The 18,690-nt window shown below is 37.4% G+C and overlaps 1 protein-coding gene across 1 annotated transcript in view; it reads right to left on the reverse strand.

The window, feature by feature from the left end:
• Positions 1-1,234: 1,234 nt before the first annotated feature.
• si:cabz01090165.1 (uncharacterized protein LOC100333421 homolog) overlaps positions 1,235-18,690 on the reverse strand; it is a 196,734-nt gene continuing 179,278 nt past the window's right edge. The window contains exons 4-5 of the mRNA XM_048168655.1: positions 7,394-8,055; positions 1,235-2,242 (exon numbers count right to left, since the gene is read on the reverse strand). Coding sequence (XP_048024612.1) covers positions 7,506-8,055 — 550 coding nt within the window. The 3' untranslated portion in view covers positions 1,235-2,242; positions 7,394-7,505. The remainder of the gene's footprint in view (positions 2,243-7,393; positions 8,056-18,690) is intronic.

An 18,690-nucleotide genomic window follows, 5' to 3' on the forward strand; every position in this document is an offset into this window, starting at 1 on the left:
AACTAAACTAAAATAATAATAAAATAAAACAAACTTATTTTTCTAGTGAGATCAGGCAATGATGATTTTACTATTAGACTGAATGCTTCAGGCTTTGAACTTTTGCATCTTTTGTTGGTGAGTTCAAAGTATCACAGAAGTGACCGGTCTCTCAGAACATCTGTGTCTGTGTGTTGGACAGATTATTTGAGAAGCTACGCTGCCCTGTAGCGATACAAAATTTGTGTAATTTTTACATTAGGATTCATTTGCATGTTTATCAGAAGGCATCATTCTCCTTTTTACGGCCTTTGGCATCTGCATCACACATTCACTCTGATAAACTGCCCTATAACGACAAACTGAGGCATTGTGGGTAATGCCTGCCACAGCATGCTGATTTCTAACCTCTCTGGTGTATTAGTCTAAACGAATCCACAAACATTGTGATTTTTATTCATGCTATTAAGTATCAGCAGGGGTTTCGCATGATTGTTGCCATCATCATAACAGAAATCAGAGCAGAATTTAAAATAAGATAAGGTGTGGTGTTTCCTTCTGGGATGTTAGAGGAAATGGCCAAAATAAAATAAAACTAGCAACACAGACAATTCCTTTCTCCTATAGGTTCATATAATACATACTATTTTAATTCTTATTGTAATATGAACATATTCAATTATATAACCAATACAAAACAGTTTATGTTTTCAGCTTAAGAAAGTATTAAAGTGCTGATAAGAACAGTGCTGTGCTGTGACCTCTGTAAAGTACCATGATCAGGATGTTTGAGCACCACATCTCAAATCTGCAAGTCATCGGTCCAGACCCCACGCAATGCGTCAGGACGGGACGTCGGCATGAAGTGCGTGTGCAGTGACATCATGTGGTGATACGAGTCATTACGCCTTCTATTCTATTGTTTATGCTATTCTATTAGCATAAATGCCTTTGGCTACAAATAATCCATGCGTTTGTAAACATTTGACACTCCATAGTGTAGCAAGATAAACATTCTCTCTAGAATATTGAGATTATGAGTAATGCATAGAACTGAAAATCACTAGCATATGATTTGTAGTATGCTTGACTTAACTTCCATTACACTCAGCCCTAAAGACCTGCTGGAAGAAACCTTTTCAATATGTTTCATTATGAAAATAATCACACCACTGCGCAGAAGAGGGAAGTTAGAGTGTATCAGAAAACATCCAGTGTTATTTCTCTGGGTTAATGAAAAGTCTTCCCCACAAGCTTTGAAGAAAAATATTTTATTTCTTTATAAATCCACATAGAGTACCTATGAAAGCATAAAATTCCATCCCATATTTTTTTTTATTATTTTCTCCTTGAAATCAAATGATTAAAATCAGAGATGGCTGAAGGTGTACTTCACATACAAATACGTCAACGGTCAATTGGAGGGAAAAAAAGAACAGTATTTATTTCAGCAGGTCAGCTGTCAAACAGGCCTACGGAGTGTTTAGCATGGCCTACACTGCTTTCACAGAGTCTGTTGTCAGATATAGAGTTCTCAAAAGCGCCTTACCGTCAATCCTCGTTGATACAGGAGATTCGGAAAGTTTTAGTGCATTGTGATAATCAATGTTCAGCCGATGCCTCTCCTGTTTGACCTAATCTCCAGATCCCAAGAACACACTCCCCATGTTTGTTAATCAGCTGAATATTGATCCATGTGTTCAGTTTCCCAATAAGAGAAGAAAGAGAGAGTCATTAGCTGAGACAATACAGAGGAATCCATAATAAAGTGCTCCAGAAGGTCCACAAATGTTAACTCAATACCGACTCATCAATATTTCATTGAACTTTGATAAGTTTGAATCCACACAAGCCTTCGGGAGAACATTAAATCCACACATTTCAATCCTTTGGCACTGGACCATTGCAGAGATCGGAGCTGCTTCTTCTATTTAACAATGATATTTTGTCATAATATTTCCCACATCTTCACAAAAAACAACCGCAATGTATTCCCAAAGAGTCTTCTTGTTTCGTCCCATAAAATTATTGGATGATTCTTCTCTCTCGAGGCAATAACCTCTGGTTTTAAAATGAAACACTGCTCATATGCACCGAAGAGGTACATAATAATATCCATGGTCTGGGGAGAGTCTTGCATAAAGAATTGAACACGGAGAGCTTGTTGTATTTGCCTTCCGACCCCAGCTTGTCCTATTAATAGATTGGATCCAATCCCATTTAATCTGGCATTCTGTTTTTAGCTTCCAGACAGTGAGTTTGCCTTGAAAAAAACAACAGAGGCAAGATATCAGATTCTGCAGCATAACACATTTAAACGGGTATATCTGCAAATGAAATGCAAAGGGATAAGTGAGGTCTGAATGGACAGGTCTGAATGCATTCAAAAGTAAAAGACAGTGAACTCTTGCATTCCACCTCTGACAAAGTGATTATTACACATCTATATTCTTTTTATATACATTTTATATACTAAATGCTTTTTGTGTGTTTAAGCCTTTATATGCTTGTTCGTGTAGCTAAAAAGCATAACATGACACTAGCAACACTAAGGTCATGGGATTGATTCCCAGGGAACATTGACATTATAAATGGCTCCCACTGAAATCTGATCACAAGTGGAGACAGAAGATGCACTTGTGGTGTATAAACAGTGACCTCTTTCTCCTGACCACTGATGATCTGATATCAGGTATAAACTGGGCCTAGGAGAATCACTGAGTGTGTTTGATTTCAGTCAGACTAAACAAACAATTTAAAACGTGATGTAAACACTTTAGTATGACTGTCGTTTTTTGCAAAGTCTGACTTTCCAAACTGGGGTTCGGGAATTGATGGAAAGCTAATAATTAATTAAATCCTAAAATTGAAATAAGTCACTATCAGGAGGTAAATACTTTAGGTCAATACTTGGGGGTCTCTGAAATAACTAACCACTAACTAAAATATCAAATACACCATATTGCCAAAAGTTTTGGGACGCCTGCCTTTACATGCACATGAACTTTAATGACATCCCATTCTTAATCCGTAGAGTTTAATATGGAGTTGGCCCACCCTTTACAGCTATAACAGCTTCAACTCTTCTGGGAAGGCTTTCCACAAGATTTAGGAGTGTGTTTATGGGAATTTTTGACCATTCTTCTAGAAGCGCATTTGTGAGGTCAGACAGTGATGTTGGCGAGAAGGCCTGGCTCACAGTCTCTGCTCTAATTCATCCTAAAGGTGTTTTATCGGGTTGAGGTCAGGACTCTGTGCAGGCCAGTCAAGTTCCTCCACACGAAACTTGCTCATCCATGTCTTTATGGACCTTGTTTTGTGCACTGGTGCGCAGTCATGTTGGAACAGGAAGGGGCCATCCCCAAACTGTTCCCATAAAGTTGGGAGCATTAAGAGTTCCTTTCACTGGAACTAAGGGTCAAGCCCAACCCCTGAAAAACAACCCCACACCATAATCCCCCTCCACCAAACTTTACACTTGGCACAATGCAGTCAGGCAAGTACCGTTCTCCTGCCAACCACCAAACCCAGACTCATCCATCGTATTGCCAGACAGAGAAGTGTGATTGGTCACTCCAGAGAACACTAGAGTCCAGTGACAGCGTGCTTTACACCACTGCATCTGACGCTCTGCATTGCACTTGGTGATGTAAGGCTTGGATGCAGCTGCTCGGCCATGGAAACCCATTCCATGAAGCTCTCTACGCACTGTTCTTGAGCTAATCTGAAGGCCATGCAAAGTTTGTAAGTCTGTAGTTATTGACTCTGCAGAAAGTTGGAGACTTATGTGCACCGTGTGCCTCAGCATGCGCTGAACCCGCTCTGTGATTTTCACTAACAGTTGACCGTGGAATATTTAGTAGTTTGGAAATTTCATGAATGGACATATTGCACAGGTGGCAACCTATCTCAGTACCACGCTTAAATTCACTGAGCTCCTGAGAGCGACCCATTCTTTCACAAATGTTTGTAGAAGCAGTCTGCATAACTAGGTCCTTGATTTTATACACCTGTGACCATGGAAGTGATTGAAACACCTGAATTCATTGATTTGGAGGGGTGTCCCAATACTTTTGGCTCTATAGTGTATCAAGGGGTAAATACTTTAGGTCGGTACTTGGGGATCAATGAAATAACTAACTAACAAGTAACGAACTAAAAATATCAGGGGGTAAATACTTTAGGTCAATACTTGGGGATCCCCAAAATAACTAACTAACTAAAAAAGTCTTAGGGAATGCATTAACTAAAAAATTCTTAGGGAATGCATTAACTGATCAAATGTACAGCTTGAATGCAATGCAAGTCGCTTTGGATAAAAGCTGCCAAATGCATAAATGTAAATGTAAACTAATGCATATAAATAAATCATGTAAAATTAATGACTACCTAGATAATTACAATTGTAGCTTGGCTTTTTCCAGCATGTACCTTAACAGTGCTATTTCAGCAAATATTATCGCACTAAACTTAATCTGTATCAGAGGAAACGACACTCAAGGATACGCAAACAATTTTATCACAACATTGGCTGAGCTTGCATAAACAGACAGAACGGGTGCCTATACATAGCGCATGCTAATTGGACATTTAACGACTTCATTAACTCCAACCATCATCAATTTACTCAGACTTTCCTCCCAGATATAATGCAGAACAAAGCATCAAAGCAGCAGCAAGGACAAGGCCTGATATGTTGCAGCAAGCTAGTTATCTGCAGTGAGCTCGCTAATGCTAGGCCTCATTCAGATGGCTATTTTTAGCGCAGCGTGCTCTGCTGCAGCTTGGAGGGATTCTGGTTTGCAATGGCTGTCGGCAGGGAAGGAGAAGAGAGGTTGAGGCCCATTTTGCGCACAACAAATAGTAATTACCTTTTACTATTGGTCTTCTGGTATTCTACAACATCCCACCCCACAGATTAGCCCATTTGTCTCAATATCTGAGACACTAGGCCTTATCTCAATCTCTAAACCCCCATCACAATACTCATATCGGCCCTTTTTCTTCCATCATAGTGCCTTTCTCTATCTCCGTAGCTCTTCTATCTTTATCCCCACATCCTAATCTTTCCCATTTCACACTGAGCAAAAGGAAATGTAAATCCATCTAAAGCTAATAGGAGAAGTAGCTCTAGCTGTGCTCTAATTTTAGAAACAGGACCTGCATTTCAATCAATTGTGGTCCATCAAAATGTTAGATCATGAATCAGTACTCAATTGAGCTACAGGCAGGGTTTGAAAATAATACCCGCCAATCGTGGCAGGTAACGCATAAACTCACTAGCTCATAACTCATAAATGACTCAAACTCATTACCGGCGGGTGATGATTCATAAACGATGCCCTTCAAGCAGGAGCTTCAAACATTAGCAAAACAAAGCACAAAAAAGTGCCACATCTTTAAAAATTGCATGCATTTAAAATAACAAAATATGCAAAAAAAAAAAAAAAAAAAAAAAAAAACTAACTATTATTATATTGAAAAAATGTATTACTGTAGAAATTCTGAATGGCCTAAAACGTTAGTAGTCAAAAATGAGTTAATTTCAAACCCTGGCTACAGGTGAATAAAGTAAAACATCAAGCACCTCAACACTGTACGATCCAGAGGTGCTGACAGGAGCTACGGGGCGTTTCAAAATCAGATCAAGATCTGGAATAAAAGATGGATGTTTTTGCAGGTCAAAAAAGGTGATTTAACTCTTATGGTTGAGAAAAGTCTTTCAACCTGATCAGATAGTAACTCTTTGTTCACCTAATTGTACAGGCAGCACAAGGCTCGCTGCAGAAGCCGTTTGAAGTTTCCCCTGACAGTGACCCTGACAGACACCTCTGCCCTTCAACTCTCAGTCATGCAGCGTTCGATTTCTGTCCGTTGGAGGTGCTGTTTCTCAACTAAACTGATACGCTTCCACCTGTGCTTTCATCCTGGCCCATTCAGGGCTCCTCTGAGGCTTCTCAATAGAAGGCATCCATGACCAATTCACTGAGATGGCTCTCTCCTGGTTATGTTAAATGGACTCAACTCTTGATTCTGAGAGCTGAGGTGGTCCATCGCCGGATATTATCCACACTGCTGTAAGCGTGAGGAACCTGGCCAACTTAGATTGTGCCTCTAAGGGCATTAGGGCTTTGACTGAATACAAACTGGAGTACAAACCAATGCCTCTAGTGTTGCCGGTGTGCTGGTGGTTGGTTTAACAAGAAGGAAAATAGCAGGGAAAAGTGACTGAAATATAGTTTTCTACTTTACTCCCCCTTCTGAAACCACCTCTACGTTTACATTACATTACGGAGCCCACCGTGGCACCGACTCCACTGTCATTTTGCTTTCTTATAGAGATAAAAACCATTTAATTCAGTTGGATAATGATAATGTAAACTATTGTAACTCTGCTCATCCAGCACGGGCTGCAGAGTTGCACACAGTGCAACAGGAAGTTCACTGAACACCTGATGAGAGTAAGGTGAGATGACTGACAAGAACATGGCAGAGGATTCATTGTGTAACAGAGCCTAAACGTCTGATAAATGTCTTATCTTGTAGAATGCGCACTCAGTACCGCCACTCCCTATAAACAGAGTACGTGCGATCGCAAATTCGAAAGTGAAAGTAAAACGCAAGCTCCCTGATGTGCTCAAATTAGGAGTGTTATTTATTTTTGTTATTTATACTTTTTTTATTTCTATGTTCAATTTGTGGAAAGGAGTTCAATTAGGAGGTCACACACAGCCTCAATCAGAAGACCCGGAAGCTCATAATTCACGTACAGTAAGGTGTAAAGAGACATATGAAATCATACAGGAGAGAAGCCAGTCAGTCTCGTCTCGTTCTCGTGAACTAAGTATCTCGTCACACCCCTAGTATATATTTATGAAATCATGTGGACTCATAATACTGTGGTGAAGTGATAATTCAGATACAGCCAGTATTTAGAAAACATGACCTGCATCTCGCTAGGAAAAATAGTAATATGTGCTATTCCATACTCAGCAGGGATATGCATAAAATACATATGAGCCTAATGTGCTGAAATGTGCAAACCATATGATTTCCTCCCATTTGCACTGCAAACATCCCAACTAGGAATAGCGTTTCAATTTTACGCCTTTGTAATTCAAATGCATCCTATCGAACTAAACAACTGTCAGGCTATCAATTTAAATAGTGATCTCAAGTGCACCGTACCGTTCGGGAAATCTTTTTAGGCCCGTTGCCCTGACGCAGACAGACAGCAGAGCCAGTATGCCTGTAATTTATCCATTAAATGAGGTCTAATTAACAGAAATGGAACATCTCTGCATCATCGCTGTAGTGTGGGGAGATTCTATCACGTTGGCAACCAGTTACCTAGCAACAAACCTTAACAGATAGAGGAGAAGAGAGAAAAAAAAAAAAAAAGAAGCATTCTCACCTTGGACAGGAGAAAATCCTCAGTAAGGCTGCAGGATGCCGGCAACAGAAAACAAAACTGAATGGGTTGAGGTGTGAAGAGAATGGGAAGGGAGGCGGGATTGAACCCTGTGTTATTGCGATATGGAGTCATCCTCTTTTACGGATTTCCCATATTCTGGGTTCAAGTCCACCACCGTGGTGCCTTTTAGCGCTCCATAACCCCCTTCTAGGCCGTGAGACCCTTCTTGTCTGTCTGACCCAAGCGGGACAGAGGGCTTGCTGGAGGAGCCCGATGAGGACGACGACCTGGGTGGAGGGCCCGATGCCGCCCCCTGCTGGCCTCCGTTGGTCTGAGAACAAACGTTACTGACCCGGGCGGCCTTCTGCTTGTAGTGCTGGCTGTGAAGTTTATACTTCATCAGCAGGATGAAGATGAAGACGAGGACCGACGCCACGATGATCCCACCGATGACGATTATCATGGTGCCGCCGAGGAACTGGTCGTGGATGGAGCGGCAGTGGCGGAACTCACGCTCTGTGGTGAAGGACACGCAACCGACCAGACGTGTACCGGTGAGGGCCGTGATGCCGTCATCGTAGACGGCCAGGACGCAGAGCTCGTAGTCCCGTGACGAGGCAAGATCGCTCAGTATGAACAACTTATGGGAGGCGGGAATCATCCTGAGAGAGAAAGAAAAGAAGACACCTTGATCATTAAAAAGTTAAATAAATTAAGTTGTTTTTGCTTTTGCTCACCAAGGCTGCATTTAATTGATCAAAAATACAGTAAAATGTTAAAATTGTGAAATATTTTTGCAATTTAATTTTCAATGTGAATATATTGTAAATTGCAATTTATTTCTGTGATCATAGCTGAATTTTCAGCATCATTACTCCAGTCTTCAGTGTCACATGATCCTTCAGGAATCATTCAAACTGCTTGCATATCATTTATGTATAAGAGGAACAAAAGGGGGCCTGAGACACATCCTTGAGGAACTCCATTATTAATAATGGTTTCCTCTGAGAGAATCACATCAATTTCTACCCTCTGAACTCTGCAGAAACAGGACCAAAGCATGCACATCATGGGCAAAAATGCTCAAGTTGGGTTCTCGACAAAGGAAATAATAAAAAACAGAAAAAAAGTCGGCACACCAAGGCTCCAAAAATGCAAAAATGTTATAAAGTTCTGTCACAATGGTAACGTTTCGAGCATGCAAGCTCTTCTTCGAGACAATTCAAAATGGAACCAACAAGCCTTTATACTAACAGGTGATTAATCAAGGATCACATGAAAAAAAAAGAAAAAGAAAAAGGGAAAAAATAATCAAAGTCACGGAACAAAAAGGCAAAAGAAACATACACAATACTAAATGTGAAAGTCTAATAATTGTTTTCTTTCTTTCTTTCTTTCTTTCTTTCTTTCTTTCTTTCTTTCTTTCTTTTTTTGTCATGTGATCCTGTCATGTGATCTTTGGTTCAATTTTTAATTGTCTGATGAACAGCCTGCATGCTGGTAACGTTACCGTTGTGTGAGAGTACATTTTTCATTTTTTGCATTTTTGGAGCACTGGTGTGCCGACTTTTGCCCTGTTTTTTTTACCCTCTGTTGAACCAGGCTATCGCTATACTCAAAAAACCCATGATACTTAATTTATATCGAGCGCAGCGTTAGTTCAGTCAGGCCACGTAGGCATAGTGCTGCGACCAGCTGACGCGGTCAGCTGTCAAATTGCTCCAATCACTACCATTCTCCTATTAGATACGGCATTACTGCTCGGTAAGTATGCTCAAACTGCTCGCAACCCTCCCTCCCTCCCCATTATAAGCATGAGCATATTACTGTGCACCTTCTGGTTGTCGTCTTCTTTTGTTTCAGATCACTAAAGCTGGCATGGACCTCACTGCTGAGAGACACTCATCCTCATAACCAAGCTGCAGTATAGACATCCCACTGCCACATCTACACGATTGCCATGTTTGCTTTTAAAGACATAACTAAGCGTCTTAATTGTCTATGAATTTCCAAGCTGATGGTTGCGGGGGGTTAATGTTAAAGCTCTTGTATGTTCAATTAATTTTGGAGCAAGAACCCCCATAAGGAACCATACCGCCAAAGATAAATTGTGTTTCAATAAACTCAAGTAACTTGCCAAAGTGGTCTTGTCTGAACTAACAGTGTTGAATGATTAATTGCGTCAAAAGCTTTTTGGAGATCCAAGAGTACCGAACCACACATTTCACCTTTCGTCAATCTGCTTCCTTATAAAATCTGTTAAATAAATCTGTTTATACACAAACCTTTCTAAAAATTTTGAAGCTACACTAAGAATTTCAAGGATTATATCTATTTCCTTTCTTGTATAATGGAATGATCTTGGCTATCTTCATGTCAGATGGGACTATACCCTTTTCCAAAGAAAGATTCACAATAAACTTAACAGTTGGAGCTATAATATCTGCAGCATCTCGGAAAACCATCCAGGCCAGTTGACTTGAACCCTTGAAGATCTTCTAACATCTTAATAATGTCATCTACTGTAACTTTAGTGGAAAAAAAAAAGGAGTTAGGCAAAAGTTCTAGTTTTAAATAACATAATAATCCCATATATTCCCTTGCAATTGATGAAAATGATGAATCAAATTCAATCATCTCACCATCGAAATTTAATCCTAACTTTAATAAAGTAAATTTCAAATTGCCAACCTATTCAGCACCTTCACACAGATGTAGGATCTTCCTTATTTGCTTGTATTTGTTCCTTTATAAAACTACTTTTTGCCTCCGTCTTCTGACCTAAATTTCTAATGTGTTAAAAGTATTTTTAAAGTAGGTATTTTTTCATAAATTTGTCTTTTAAATGGTATAAATATTTCACAGTATTACAGTTTTTACTGTATTTCCATCAAATAAATGCAACCTGGGTGAGCAGAAGAGACTTCTTGCAAAAAAACATTTAAAAACTGTATTCCAAACTTGTGAACTGTAGTGTAAATAAAAGTGAAAGTTAAGTGAACAAATGTTCTGAGAGTTTCAGTTTAAACTTCACAAAATTCACTTGAGGGCAGATGGTTGTCATGAACACACAGTTTACAATATTGCCCATGCTGTCCAAAGGGAGACACGTGTCAAAGTAGATTTAAGCATAACATGTGCTCTGTGCCATCTGCAGCAGAGAGATTGTGTCTGCCCTGGGATGCACGCTTTTTTTTTTTTTTTTTTTTTTTTTTTTTTTTGCATTTTCTGTCGACCTTTGTGCTACAGGACAGAGTAAGGAAGTGCAACAGTGTTGGAAGACTTCCACTGTCTACATCAGGGGTCAGTGAGTTCGCAGAAGGTTGAACTTTGATACATTAGCAAAAAAAGGAGAGGGGGTTTTGAATATGATTGTAATTATATTTAACTATCAAGGTCCAAAATGAATACTCAACAAGCAGCAAATGCAAGCTTTGGTGAGTAAATAAAACATGTTGAACTGTAAGAATTATAATCAGACTCTCGCTGATGTAACATGACATAATGATGTCAGAAACTGCTTATTAAAGAAAACAATTTAAATTTAGTATAAAACTCATTCAACTGTTTCAAGTTACTTCATGTAGTGTACTATAAATACTGTATTATACTGCATATCAATAAAAAATGACACTTCATGCCAAAAACATACAGTAATCACACAGGTCACTGATCAAATGTATGAAAACACAACCCAAGTGCCCAGACAAAAGATTTCCCCCTTTTAAATAATGCAGGTGTTTTAAATGTTTTAAAGGATAGATTTACTGATTTAAATTTACTGATTTAACATGCACTATATTTTCCCGGCATAAGCCTGAGTATATATAGCGCATTATAAAAGTATTTTTAATGCATTAATTGTGTTTTCTAATCCACCTTATAATGCATTATGATTTAATGAGTAATTGTGACCACAGTTATGCATTAAACTAAACAAAGTGTGTCTAGCAAGGAATCTGCCAATATTATAATGCACTAACTGTTAATGCATTGCAACGGTCATTATGAGTACATTTATAATGCATTTTAAAGGCATTATAAAGTGTTACCATTTTTTTTTTTTTCTACCCAGTCCCAATCCCGTGAGCATGAGTATCATGTTTTTGCAGGTTTGCTGAAGTTATGCGCAGCATGCATTATTCCGCGAGGCTCTGTCCAGCGCTGCGGTTGGCTCTGGTGCACTGAGGTGAGAAGATGAAGACCTGAGTCACGCCGCGCGGCTCGCCCTGGGTGACGTGCTGTGTTTGTGTGATGTGTGTTTGTGTGACCGTGAGCATGACCGCATATTTTTGCATTTGACCCCGTGGGTAATTGGCCGAGCTCCTATCGCGAGCGAGGGGTTGACGGTCAGGGTAATGGTGCTTGAGTGTGTGTGTGTTTACTGGTAACTGCTTAGACACTGTGGAGAGCTGCTTGATCGTTTTGATTGCTATTGACAAACAGCCACATATGAAATTACATATCAGCAGTGATTCGGGCCAATGTTTTCTTTTTGATGGGGATACACTTTTATCAGAGATTGTAATACATGCCAGTGCAGTAAATATTATGTTTTAGTGTTATGTTTCAATAACCAGAGCATGTCTGATCAAATCTGAGTATTATTATAACAGCTTACTAAGGCCATTTTGTTGTAAGTAAATAAATACAAAATAACCAGAGCATGTCAAATCTTGAATCCAATCTGAATGTTATTATAACAGCTTATTAAGGAAATGTTTAATTAATGTAAAATATAAAAAAAAAGAATAATAATAATAATTTGTTAAAATAAATTATTTGAAATATATTTATTACATTATTTAGGAAAAAAAAATGTATTAAAACAAATAATAAAATAATATAACATAAATAAAAATAAATAATAAAAAATAATTAAAGAAATTAATTAAAAATAACCAGAGCATGACAAATCTTAAATCCAGTCTGAATATTATAACATCTTACTAAGGACATTTTAAATAATTATTTAAAAAAAAAAAAAAAAAAAAAAAAAAAAAAATATATATATATATATATATATATATATATATATATATATATATATATATATATATATATATATATATATATATATAAATCAATAAAACAATAAAATAATAAAATAACTTTTTTTAATATAAAAAAATAAATAAATAAAAATAGGAGAGCATGCCAAATCTTAAATCCAATCTGAATATTATTATAGCATAGTTATTAAAATAAATTATTTAAAACACAATTATACGTAATTTAATAAAATAATTAAAAATAAATAATACAATTATAAATAATTCAATAAACTAGATTTAGAAATAGAATATGCATTATCAATAAAACTTCCATGAATAACTTAATACTGTTAATGTGTCTGATTTTACACTTTAAGTGACCATTGATTAGCTGTCCTATTATTTGTTTAACTGTATTTGCATGTTCATCCACACACATTGTTTCATGTCTCGTAAGCGTTAAACACTGTTAACAGCACTGTCAGTGAGTTTGAATAAGTGTTAGGTTCTGAGCATCTACAGTTCTGCACCGCCACAGTTTCATGTGCTAATGAGCAGATACAGGAATCTCTTCAGTCTGTTCCTCTGGATCCTCTCACAGGGCATTTGATGGATATATATTGAGAAAAATTCCTCTCACTTCTGGCAGCCGTTGGTCCTTTTAAGCTGCCGAGGGTCAGTCTGCTGCACCTCTGTCTCTGGGCTGTCACTGTAAATGGAGAAGGGGGTTCGAGCTCTTCTGAAGATGTGTCACTTGGCACAGAGACCCTGTCATCTCACTGTCTTCTGAAGGAGCTCGTACAGCTTAATTACCCACTTAAAAGCGGCTTAAATTAAAGATGAAAACATGCAAATAAAGAGGGACATAATAAAGGGAGCGAGAGAGAAAAAATGATGAATGTGAAAAAGATAATGACAACTAACAGTGACATTCTCAAGCAGAGACCCTCGCCACTTTTTTTCTACTTTATTGAATATTATTAAATGTGGTACTTTTATTTGAGTTGAATAAAAATAAAGTATTCAGCTTCGCTACATTTATTGTACTTTGACAAATGTGCCGACAGAGCAACAGGGCGATCTGGCACTTTTCTGTGTTCAAACCGCGCTTTGACATTCAATCACTGACGCTCGCGTTTTGAATCAGTATCGCTAGCGTTTCAATATTTAATGAATGTAAGTGTATGCTCACTTACATGCTCAGTATGCTCATATTCTGGCAGCTCCTGAAATGGGTCATACCATTGATATTACCAGAGCACTGAGCAGTTGAAGTAAATAGAAAACAGTTTGGAGAAATAACAATTTAAGTGTCTAAATGCATGTACACACCTCAGCTGAGATGTAAAGCTTGCCCTCTTTAACAATACAGTTAAACTAAATGTATGAAGCAAACTTTGTACGAAGCTGAAATAACCTCAACATTAGCAACAGTGAAATAAGATAGCATGATTTATCTGTAAATCAGATTCACATAAAATTGTAGTTCATTACTAGAGCAACTGTGAGCTCCTGGTAGATGCGAAAAAAGAACATTTTATTGTTTACCTGTACCCCACTTTATTTTTTTACTGGCACTTTTCTATTCATACTGTTTTAATCCCTCATTTGTTTGATCGTTTCTCTCACTTACCCTTCTTTGCTTTTGCCTTTCTGATGATTTAATCTTTTAATGATCTTAATTGGACTTTTCATAATTATTAAACAATCGCTCTTGGCAACAGGGATAGCTACAGAACATTTGCTTAGCATAGTGTCAAACGCAACAATTTACAAGATTAATATCATGTTGTGTTCCAAAATCACTGTATATAGCCTATATATATACATATCAGTTGGTTTTAAATAACTTATGTGGTCCATGTTGCTTCTTAACACAGAGTGAGATATATAAAATATAAAAGGCTATGACGATTAGTGCTGCATTATAGACATTATTCTTCTGAAAATACCCAATATGTCTTGAAGAACACAGATAAACACAGGCATATCCTCACAATCATGAGTTATTCTCTTCATGTTTGATGTTGTATCAGTCAAAACATCTCTATCTGCATGTTATTCAGCTGTAGCTGTATATGTCCATATAAGGGATTTCCTGGAACGTCATATGTTTAATATTTCTATGAATCTCACTTGTGGACTTTCTGTGCGAGGGCGCCCTCTGGCTTCCAGTATGAATGAAAGAGAAAAATTACATGAGAGTGTGTAAAAATAGTAAAATAATACTAAAGTACTTTGTAACGTAGTAACTTCAGTAGTTTTTCAGCAACTACTTATTTACTCTTACTCGAGTCATACTATTTTTCAGTACTTCTACTTATATTCAAGTAAATTATTTCTTAAGTAGCAATACTTTTACTGAAGTAAATTTTTTTTGTAACACTGCACACACACACACATGCACACGCATGCACACACGCACACACACACACACACACACATACTCACCCTCATATCATTTCAAACCTGTATGACTTTTTCTTTTGTGGAACATAAAGGTGCCCTCGAATGAAAAATTGAATTTATCTTGGCATAGTTAAATAACAAGAGTTCAGTACATGGAAATGACATACAGTGAGTCTCAAACTCCATTGTTTCCTCCTTCTTATATAAATCTCATTTGTTTAAAAGACCTCCGAAGAACAGGCGAATCTCAACATAACACCGACTGTTACGTAATAGTCGGGGTGTACGCCCCCAATCTTTGCATATGCCAGCCCACGTTCAAGGCATTACACAAGGGCAGCCAGTAACGTCTGGATCTGTGCACAGCTGAATCATCAGACTAGGTAAGCAAGCAAGAACAATAGCGAAAAATGGCAGAGGGAGCAATAATAACTGACATGATCCATGATAACATGATACTTTTAGTGATATTTGTGAATTGTCTTTCTAAATGTTTCGTTAGCATGTTGCTAATGTACTGTTAAATGTGGTTAAAGTTACCATTGTTTATTACTGTATTCACGGAGACAAGACTGTCGTTATTTTCATTTTTAAACACTTGCAGTCTGTATAATTCATAAACACAACTTCATTCTTTATAAATCTCTCCAACAGTGTAGCATTAGCCGTTAGCCACGGAGAACAGCCTCAAATTCACTCAGAATCAGATGTAAACAATATAACAGTATACAATACTCACATAATCCGACGCATGCATGACGAACACTTTGTAAAGATCCATTTGAGGGTTATATTAGCTGTGTGAACTTTGTTAAGGCACTGTTTAAGGCAAGTGCGAGCTCCGTGGGCGGAGAGCACGAGATTTAAAGGGGCCGCAGCATAAATCAGCGCGTTTATAATGATGCCCCAAAATAGGCAGTTAAAAAAAATTAATAAAAAAAAAAAAAAAATCTATGGTGTATTTTGAGCTGAAACTTCACAGACACATTCAGGGGACACCTTAGACTTATATTACATCTTTTAAAAACATGTTCTAGGGCACCTTAAAAGAAGATATTTTGAAGAATGTTTAATTACCAAAACTGTTTTTCTCTGTAAATATATCTAAAAAATAAATAAATAAATAAATCAAATAAAATAAAATAAATACTTGTAGCCTCCATGTTGAATAAAATAAAATATTTATTTCTAAAGCTACTTTTTGTATGTCTTTTTGATGCTTTTCTCTTTTAACACAATAATGACTTTTCTCATTTAACACAATAATTATCGTTTGGGGGTAATTTCTCTGCCAAATTTTCTGTATGATTAATTTGAGATTAATTAGATAACTTAATCACATCACGTAAGTAAGTAATTAGTTAAAAAAAATTAACCAATTGATGGCCATATATATATATATATATATATATATATATATATATATATATATATATATATATATATATAAAAGACCCCTTATGTGTTGTTAACGATGATGAATAATGATGAATAATGCACTTTGTAAGAATATCATATTGTTACTTTAAAACAGTTTTACTTTAAAGTACATTTTAAATATGTTTTAATAATCTTCTGACATACTAAGTACACTTATTTTGATGTGTTGACTAACATACTAAAGCACATGTAAAGTACTTGTAAAGTTAATATATTTGAAATGTGCTAAAATTGTGGTATAATTGTGGACTGTGGTATATACTTAATTTAATGATTCTTTGACGTTTTGTTCTCTGTAACCTGCACACACTCACACCCCAAACGATCTTATCTGGTTACTTATTTGAAACATGCATAAAATTCACATTTTCGACTTGGGTGTGTGAAATTTATGTTGTATAGAGCAAAACTTCCAAGTGTCATCCAAGAAGAGTCTGCACTTTCCAGTCAGTGGCTTTAAGAGAGCGTCTGGGAAGAGAATGCACGTTGATGTAAATGTACTCCATCTGACACCACACCTTGCACTTCATTCAGGTCTTCATTTGGCACCATGCACACTGTGCCTCCAGCGCTCTTTCACCCAGGCATCACTTCAAATTTAACCTGTCTTTTCAGCTCAAAGTTTACACTCTATATTCTCACCTCAGCCACCATCTCGAAGTCATCTCTACTCTAACCCGGCTCGCTGTCAACAGGGAGTCTGGCGCATGCATTCTTAATTGATTCTGAAAGACTTTTAGATTACTCCGCAGCTCTATAAACCAAAGAACTCCCCTCGCCTTTTCCATAATTAATAGCAAATTGCTTTCTGTATGTATCTTTTCTTCTCTCTTAATCTATCCACAGGGATTATTGCAGGAGTTAATTACATCCTTACAGATCCCTTCAATGAGAAATCATGGTCGTCACCGACGGTGGGGCCATGACTGAATGCTAAAAAGGGAGCGTTAATGTAGTCGTTTCTGCATAAAGGCCGTCATTGTCAACATGCGACCCAAAATATAGGGCGGATTTCCAGACGGTTGCTTGTCCTCTTAATATAGTACAAAGCAAAAGATCGGGTTTTGAATTTGAGACATATTTCAACATCAATGCAAATACGGCTTCATTGTAATCTTTCCGGAGCATCTGAAACGGGGGCAAACACTTGACATGCAGCTTCTATTGTTATTCTGTTATTATTGTCTTCCTCAGAGCACCTCAAGCGCTGTGATTTATTGAAGGGTGTCAATGCGTCTGCTTGTGCAAAATTCAGTTTGAATTGCACCACGGTGAAACTATTACAGAGGAAGCCAATCTGTCTGTGCACTAATGAAAATCCTTCAAGAGCTTTTCTGACATGTAGAGCAGATACCCTAAAACAGCTGGTCCCGTTGGGAAGGGTTCTTTGATTAGCACAGAACAAAAATATGGCTGTATTTCATACACTGCATTCATGATATTATTGTGTCTTTGTTGGCTGGCAATCATCGAGGTCCATTTGTATTCATCAGAGGAATTGCAATGTTTCATCCGCTATCTGAATAGGATTCCGCCATAAGCCATTAACACCCCCAGTCTCAGATGCCAGCCTCTCCCTTTGAACAAAGACAGAATCAATTTGTTTATCTAATGCAGAATTACCCAGATTCAAAACCCATTTGGGGGGATAGACCATACACAGTGCTCTCTCAAATGTTGCGTTTCAAAAGAAGAGATTTTTGCTACAAAGCTTTGAACAATGTGCAATCGGCAAGTCTTGCATTTATGAATTAAACTTCATCGTAATTTGGACATTCAAGCCTGAATTTTTGATTTAGAATTATGTGAATCTTAAACTGCATGCTGTAATCTCCATGTCACATTGCAGTGTTTTCATAAATATTTTCAAAATACTTCAGAAAGCTGAAATACTTTTTCACTAACACAGAATCAGCTGTGAGCTCGATGTCTGACTTAAGCAACAGCAAAATGGGTGAATAACTATGTATGCCTCTTTATTTTTAACTTTGTTCTTTAATAATTATTATGCTGATGTTGCTGCAACTGGGAATACATTAGAAACACAAGTTGATTTAAATTAGTAGATCAGAGGGAATAGAAACCATGAGCTGGCTCTGATTAAAAAAAATAAAATAAATTACACACTATCTGCAAATCATTTCTTTATTATTGGTAAAATCATTGTATTTCTTATGGAAGGGGATAATAAAGTATCTGGAGAAGTGCATCAAAATACCATTGGGGCGTCTGACAACCTTCAGTGTAGACGGTATTGATTAAAATAAAAGCAATTTAGCATCGACACGTTCTGACATGCAGCTCACGTCCTTCTAGACGCTAATGTGAGTACTGTCTGCAGTCTAATCATGAATAAAATCAGTGCAATGTAGGACAGGTTTGTGGAATGATGACAACAATACTCCTGCCTTTATGACAAAAAAAAAAGGCCCTTTCACATCAAAAGGAAATGAA

Source organism: Megalobrama amblycephala, linkage group LG19, assembly GCF_018812025.1.
Source record: "Megalobrama amblycephala isolate DHTTF-2021 linkage group LG19, ASM1881202v1, whole genome shotgun sequence".
NCBI classification, from domain to species: Eukaryota; Metazoa; Chordata; class Actinopteri; order Cypriniformes; family Xenocyprididae; genus Megalobrama; species Megalobrama amblycephala.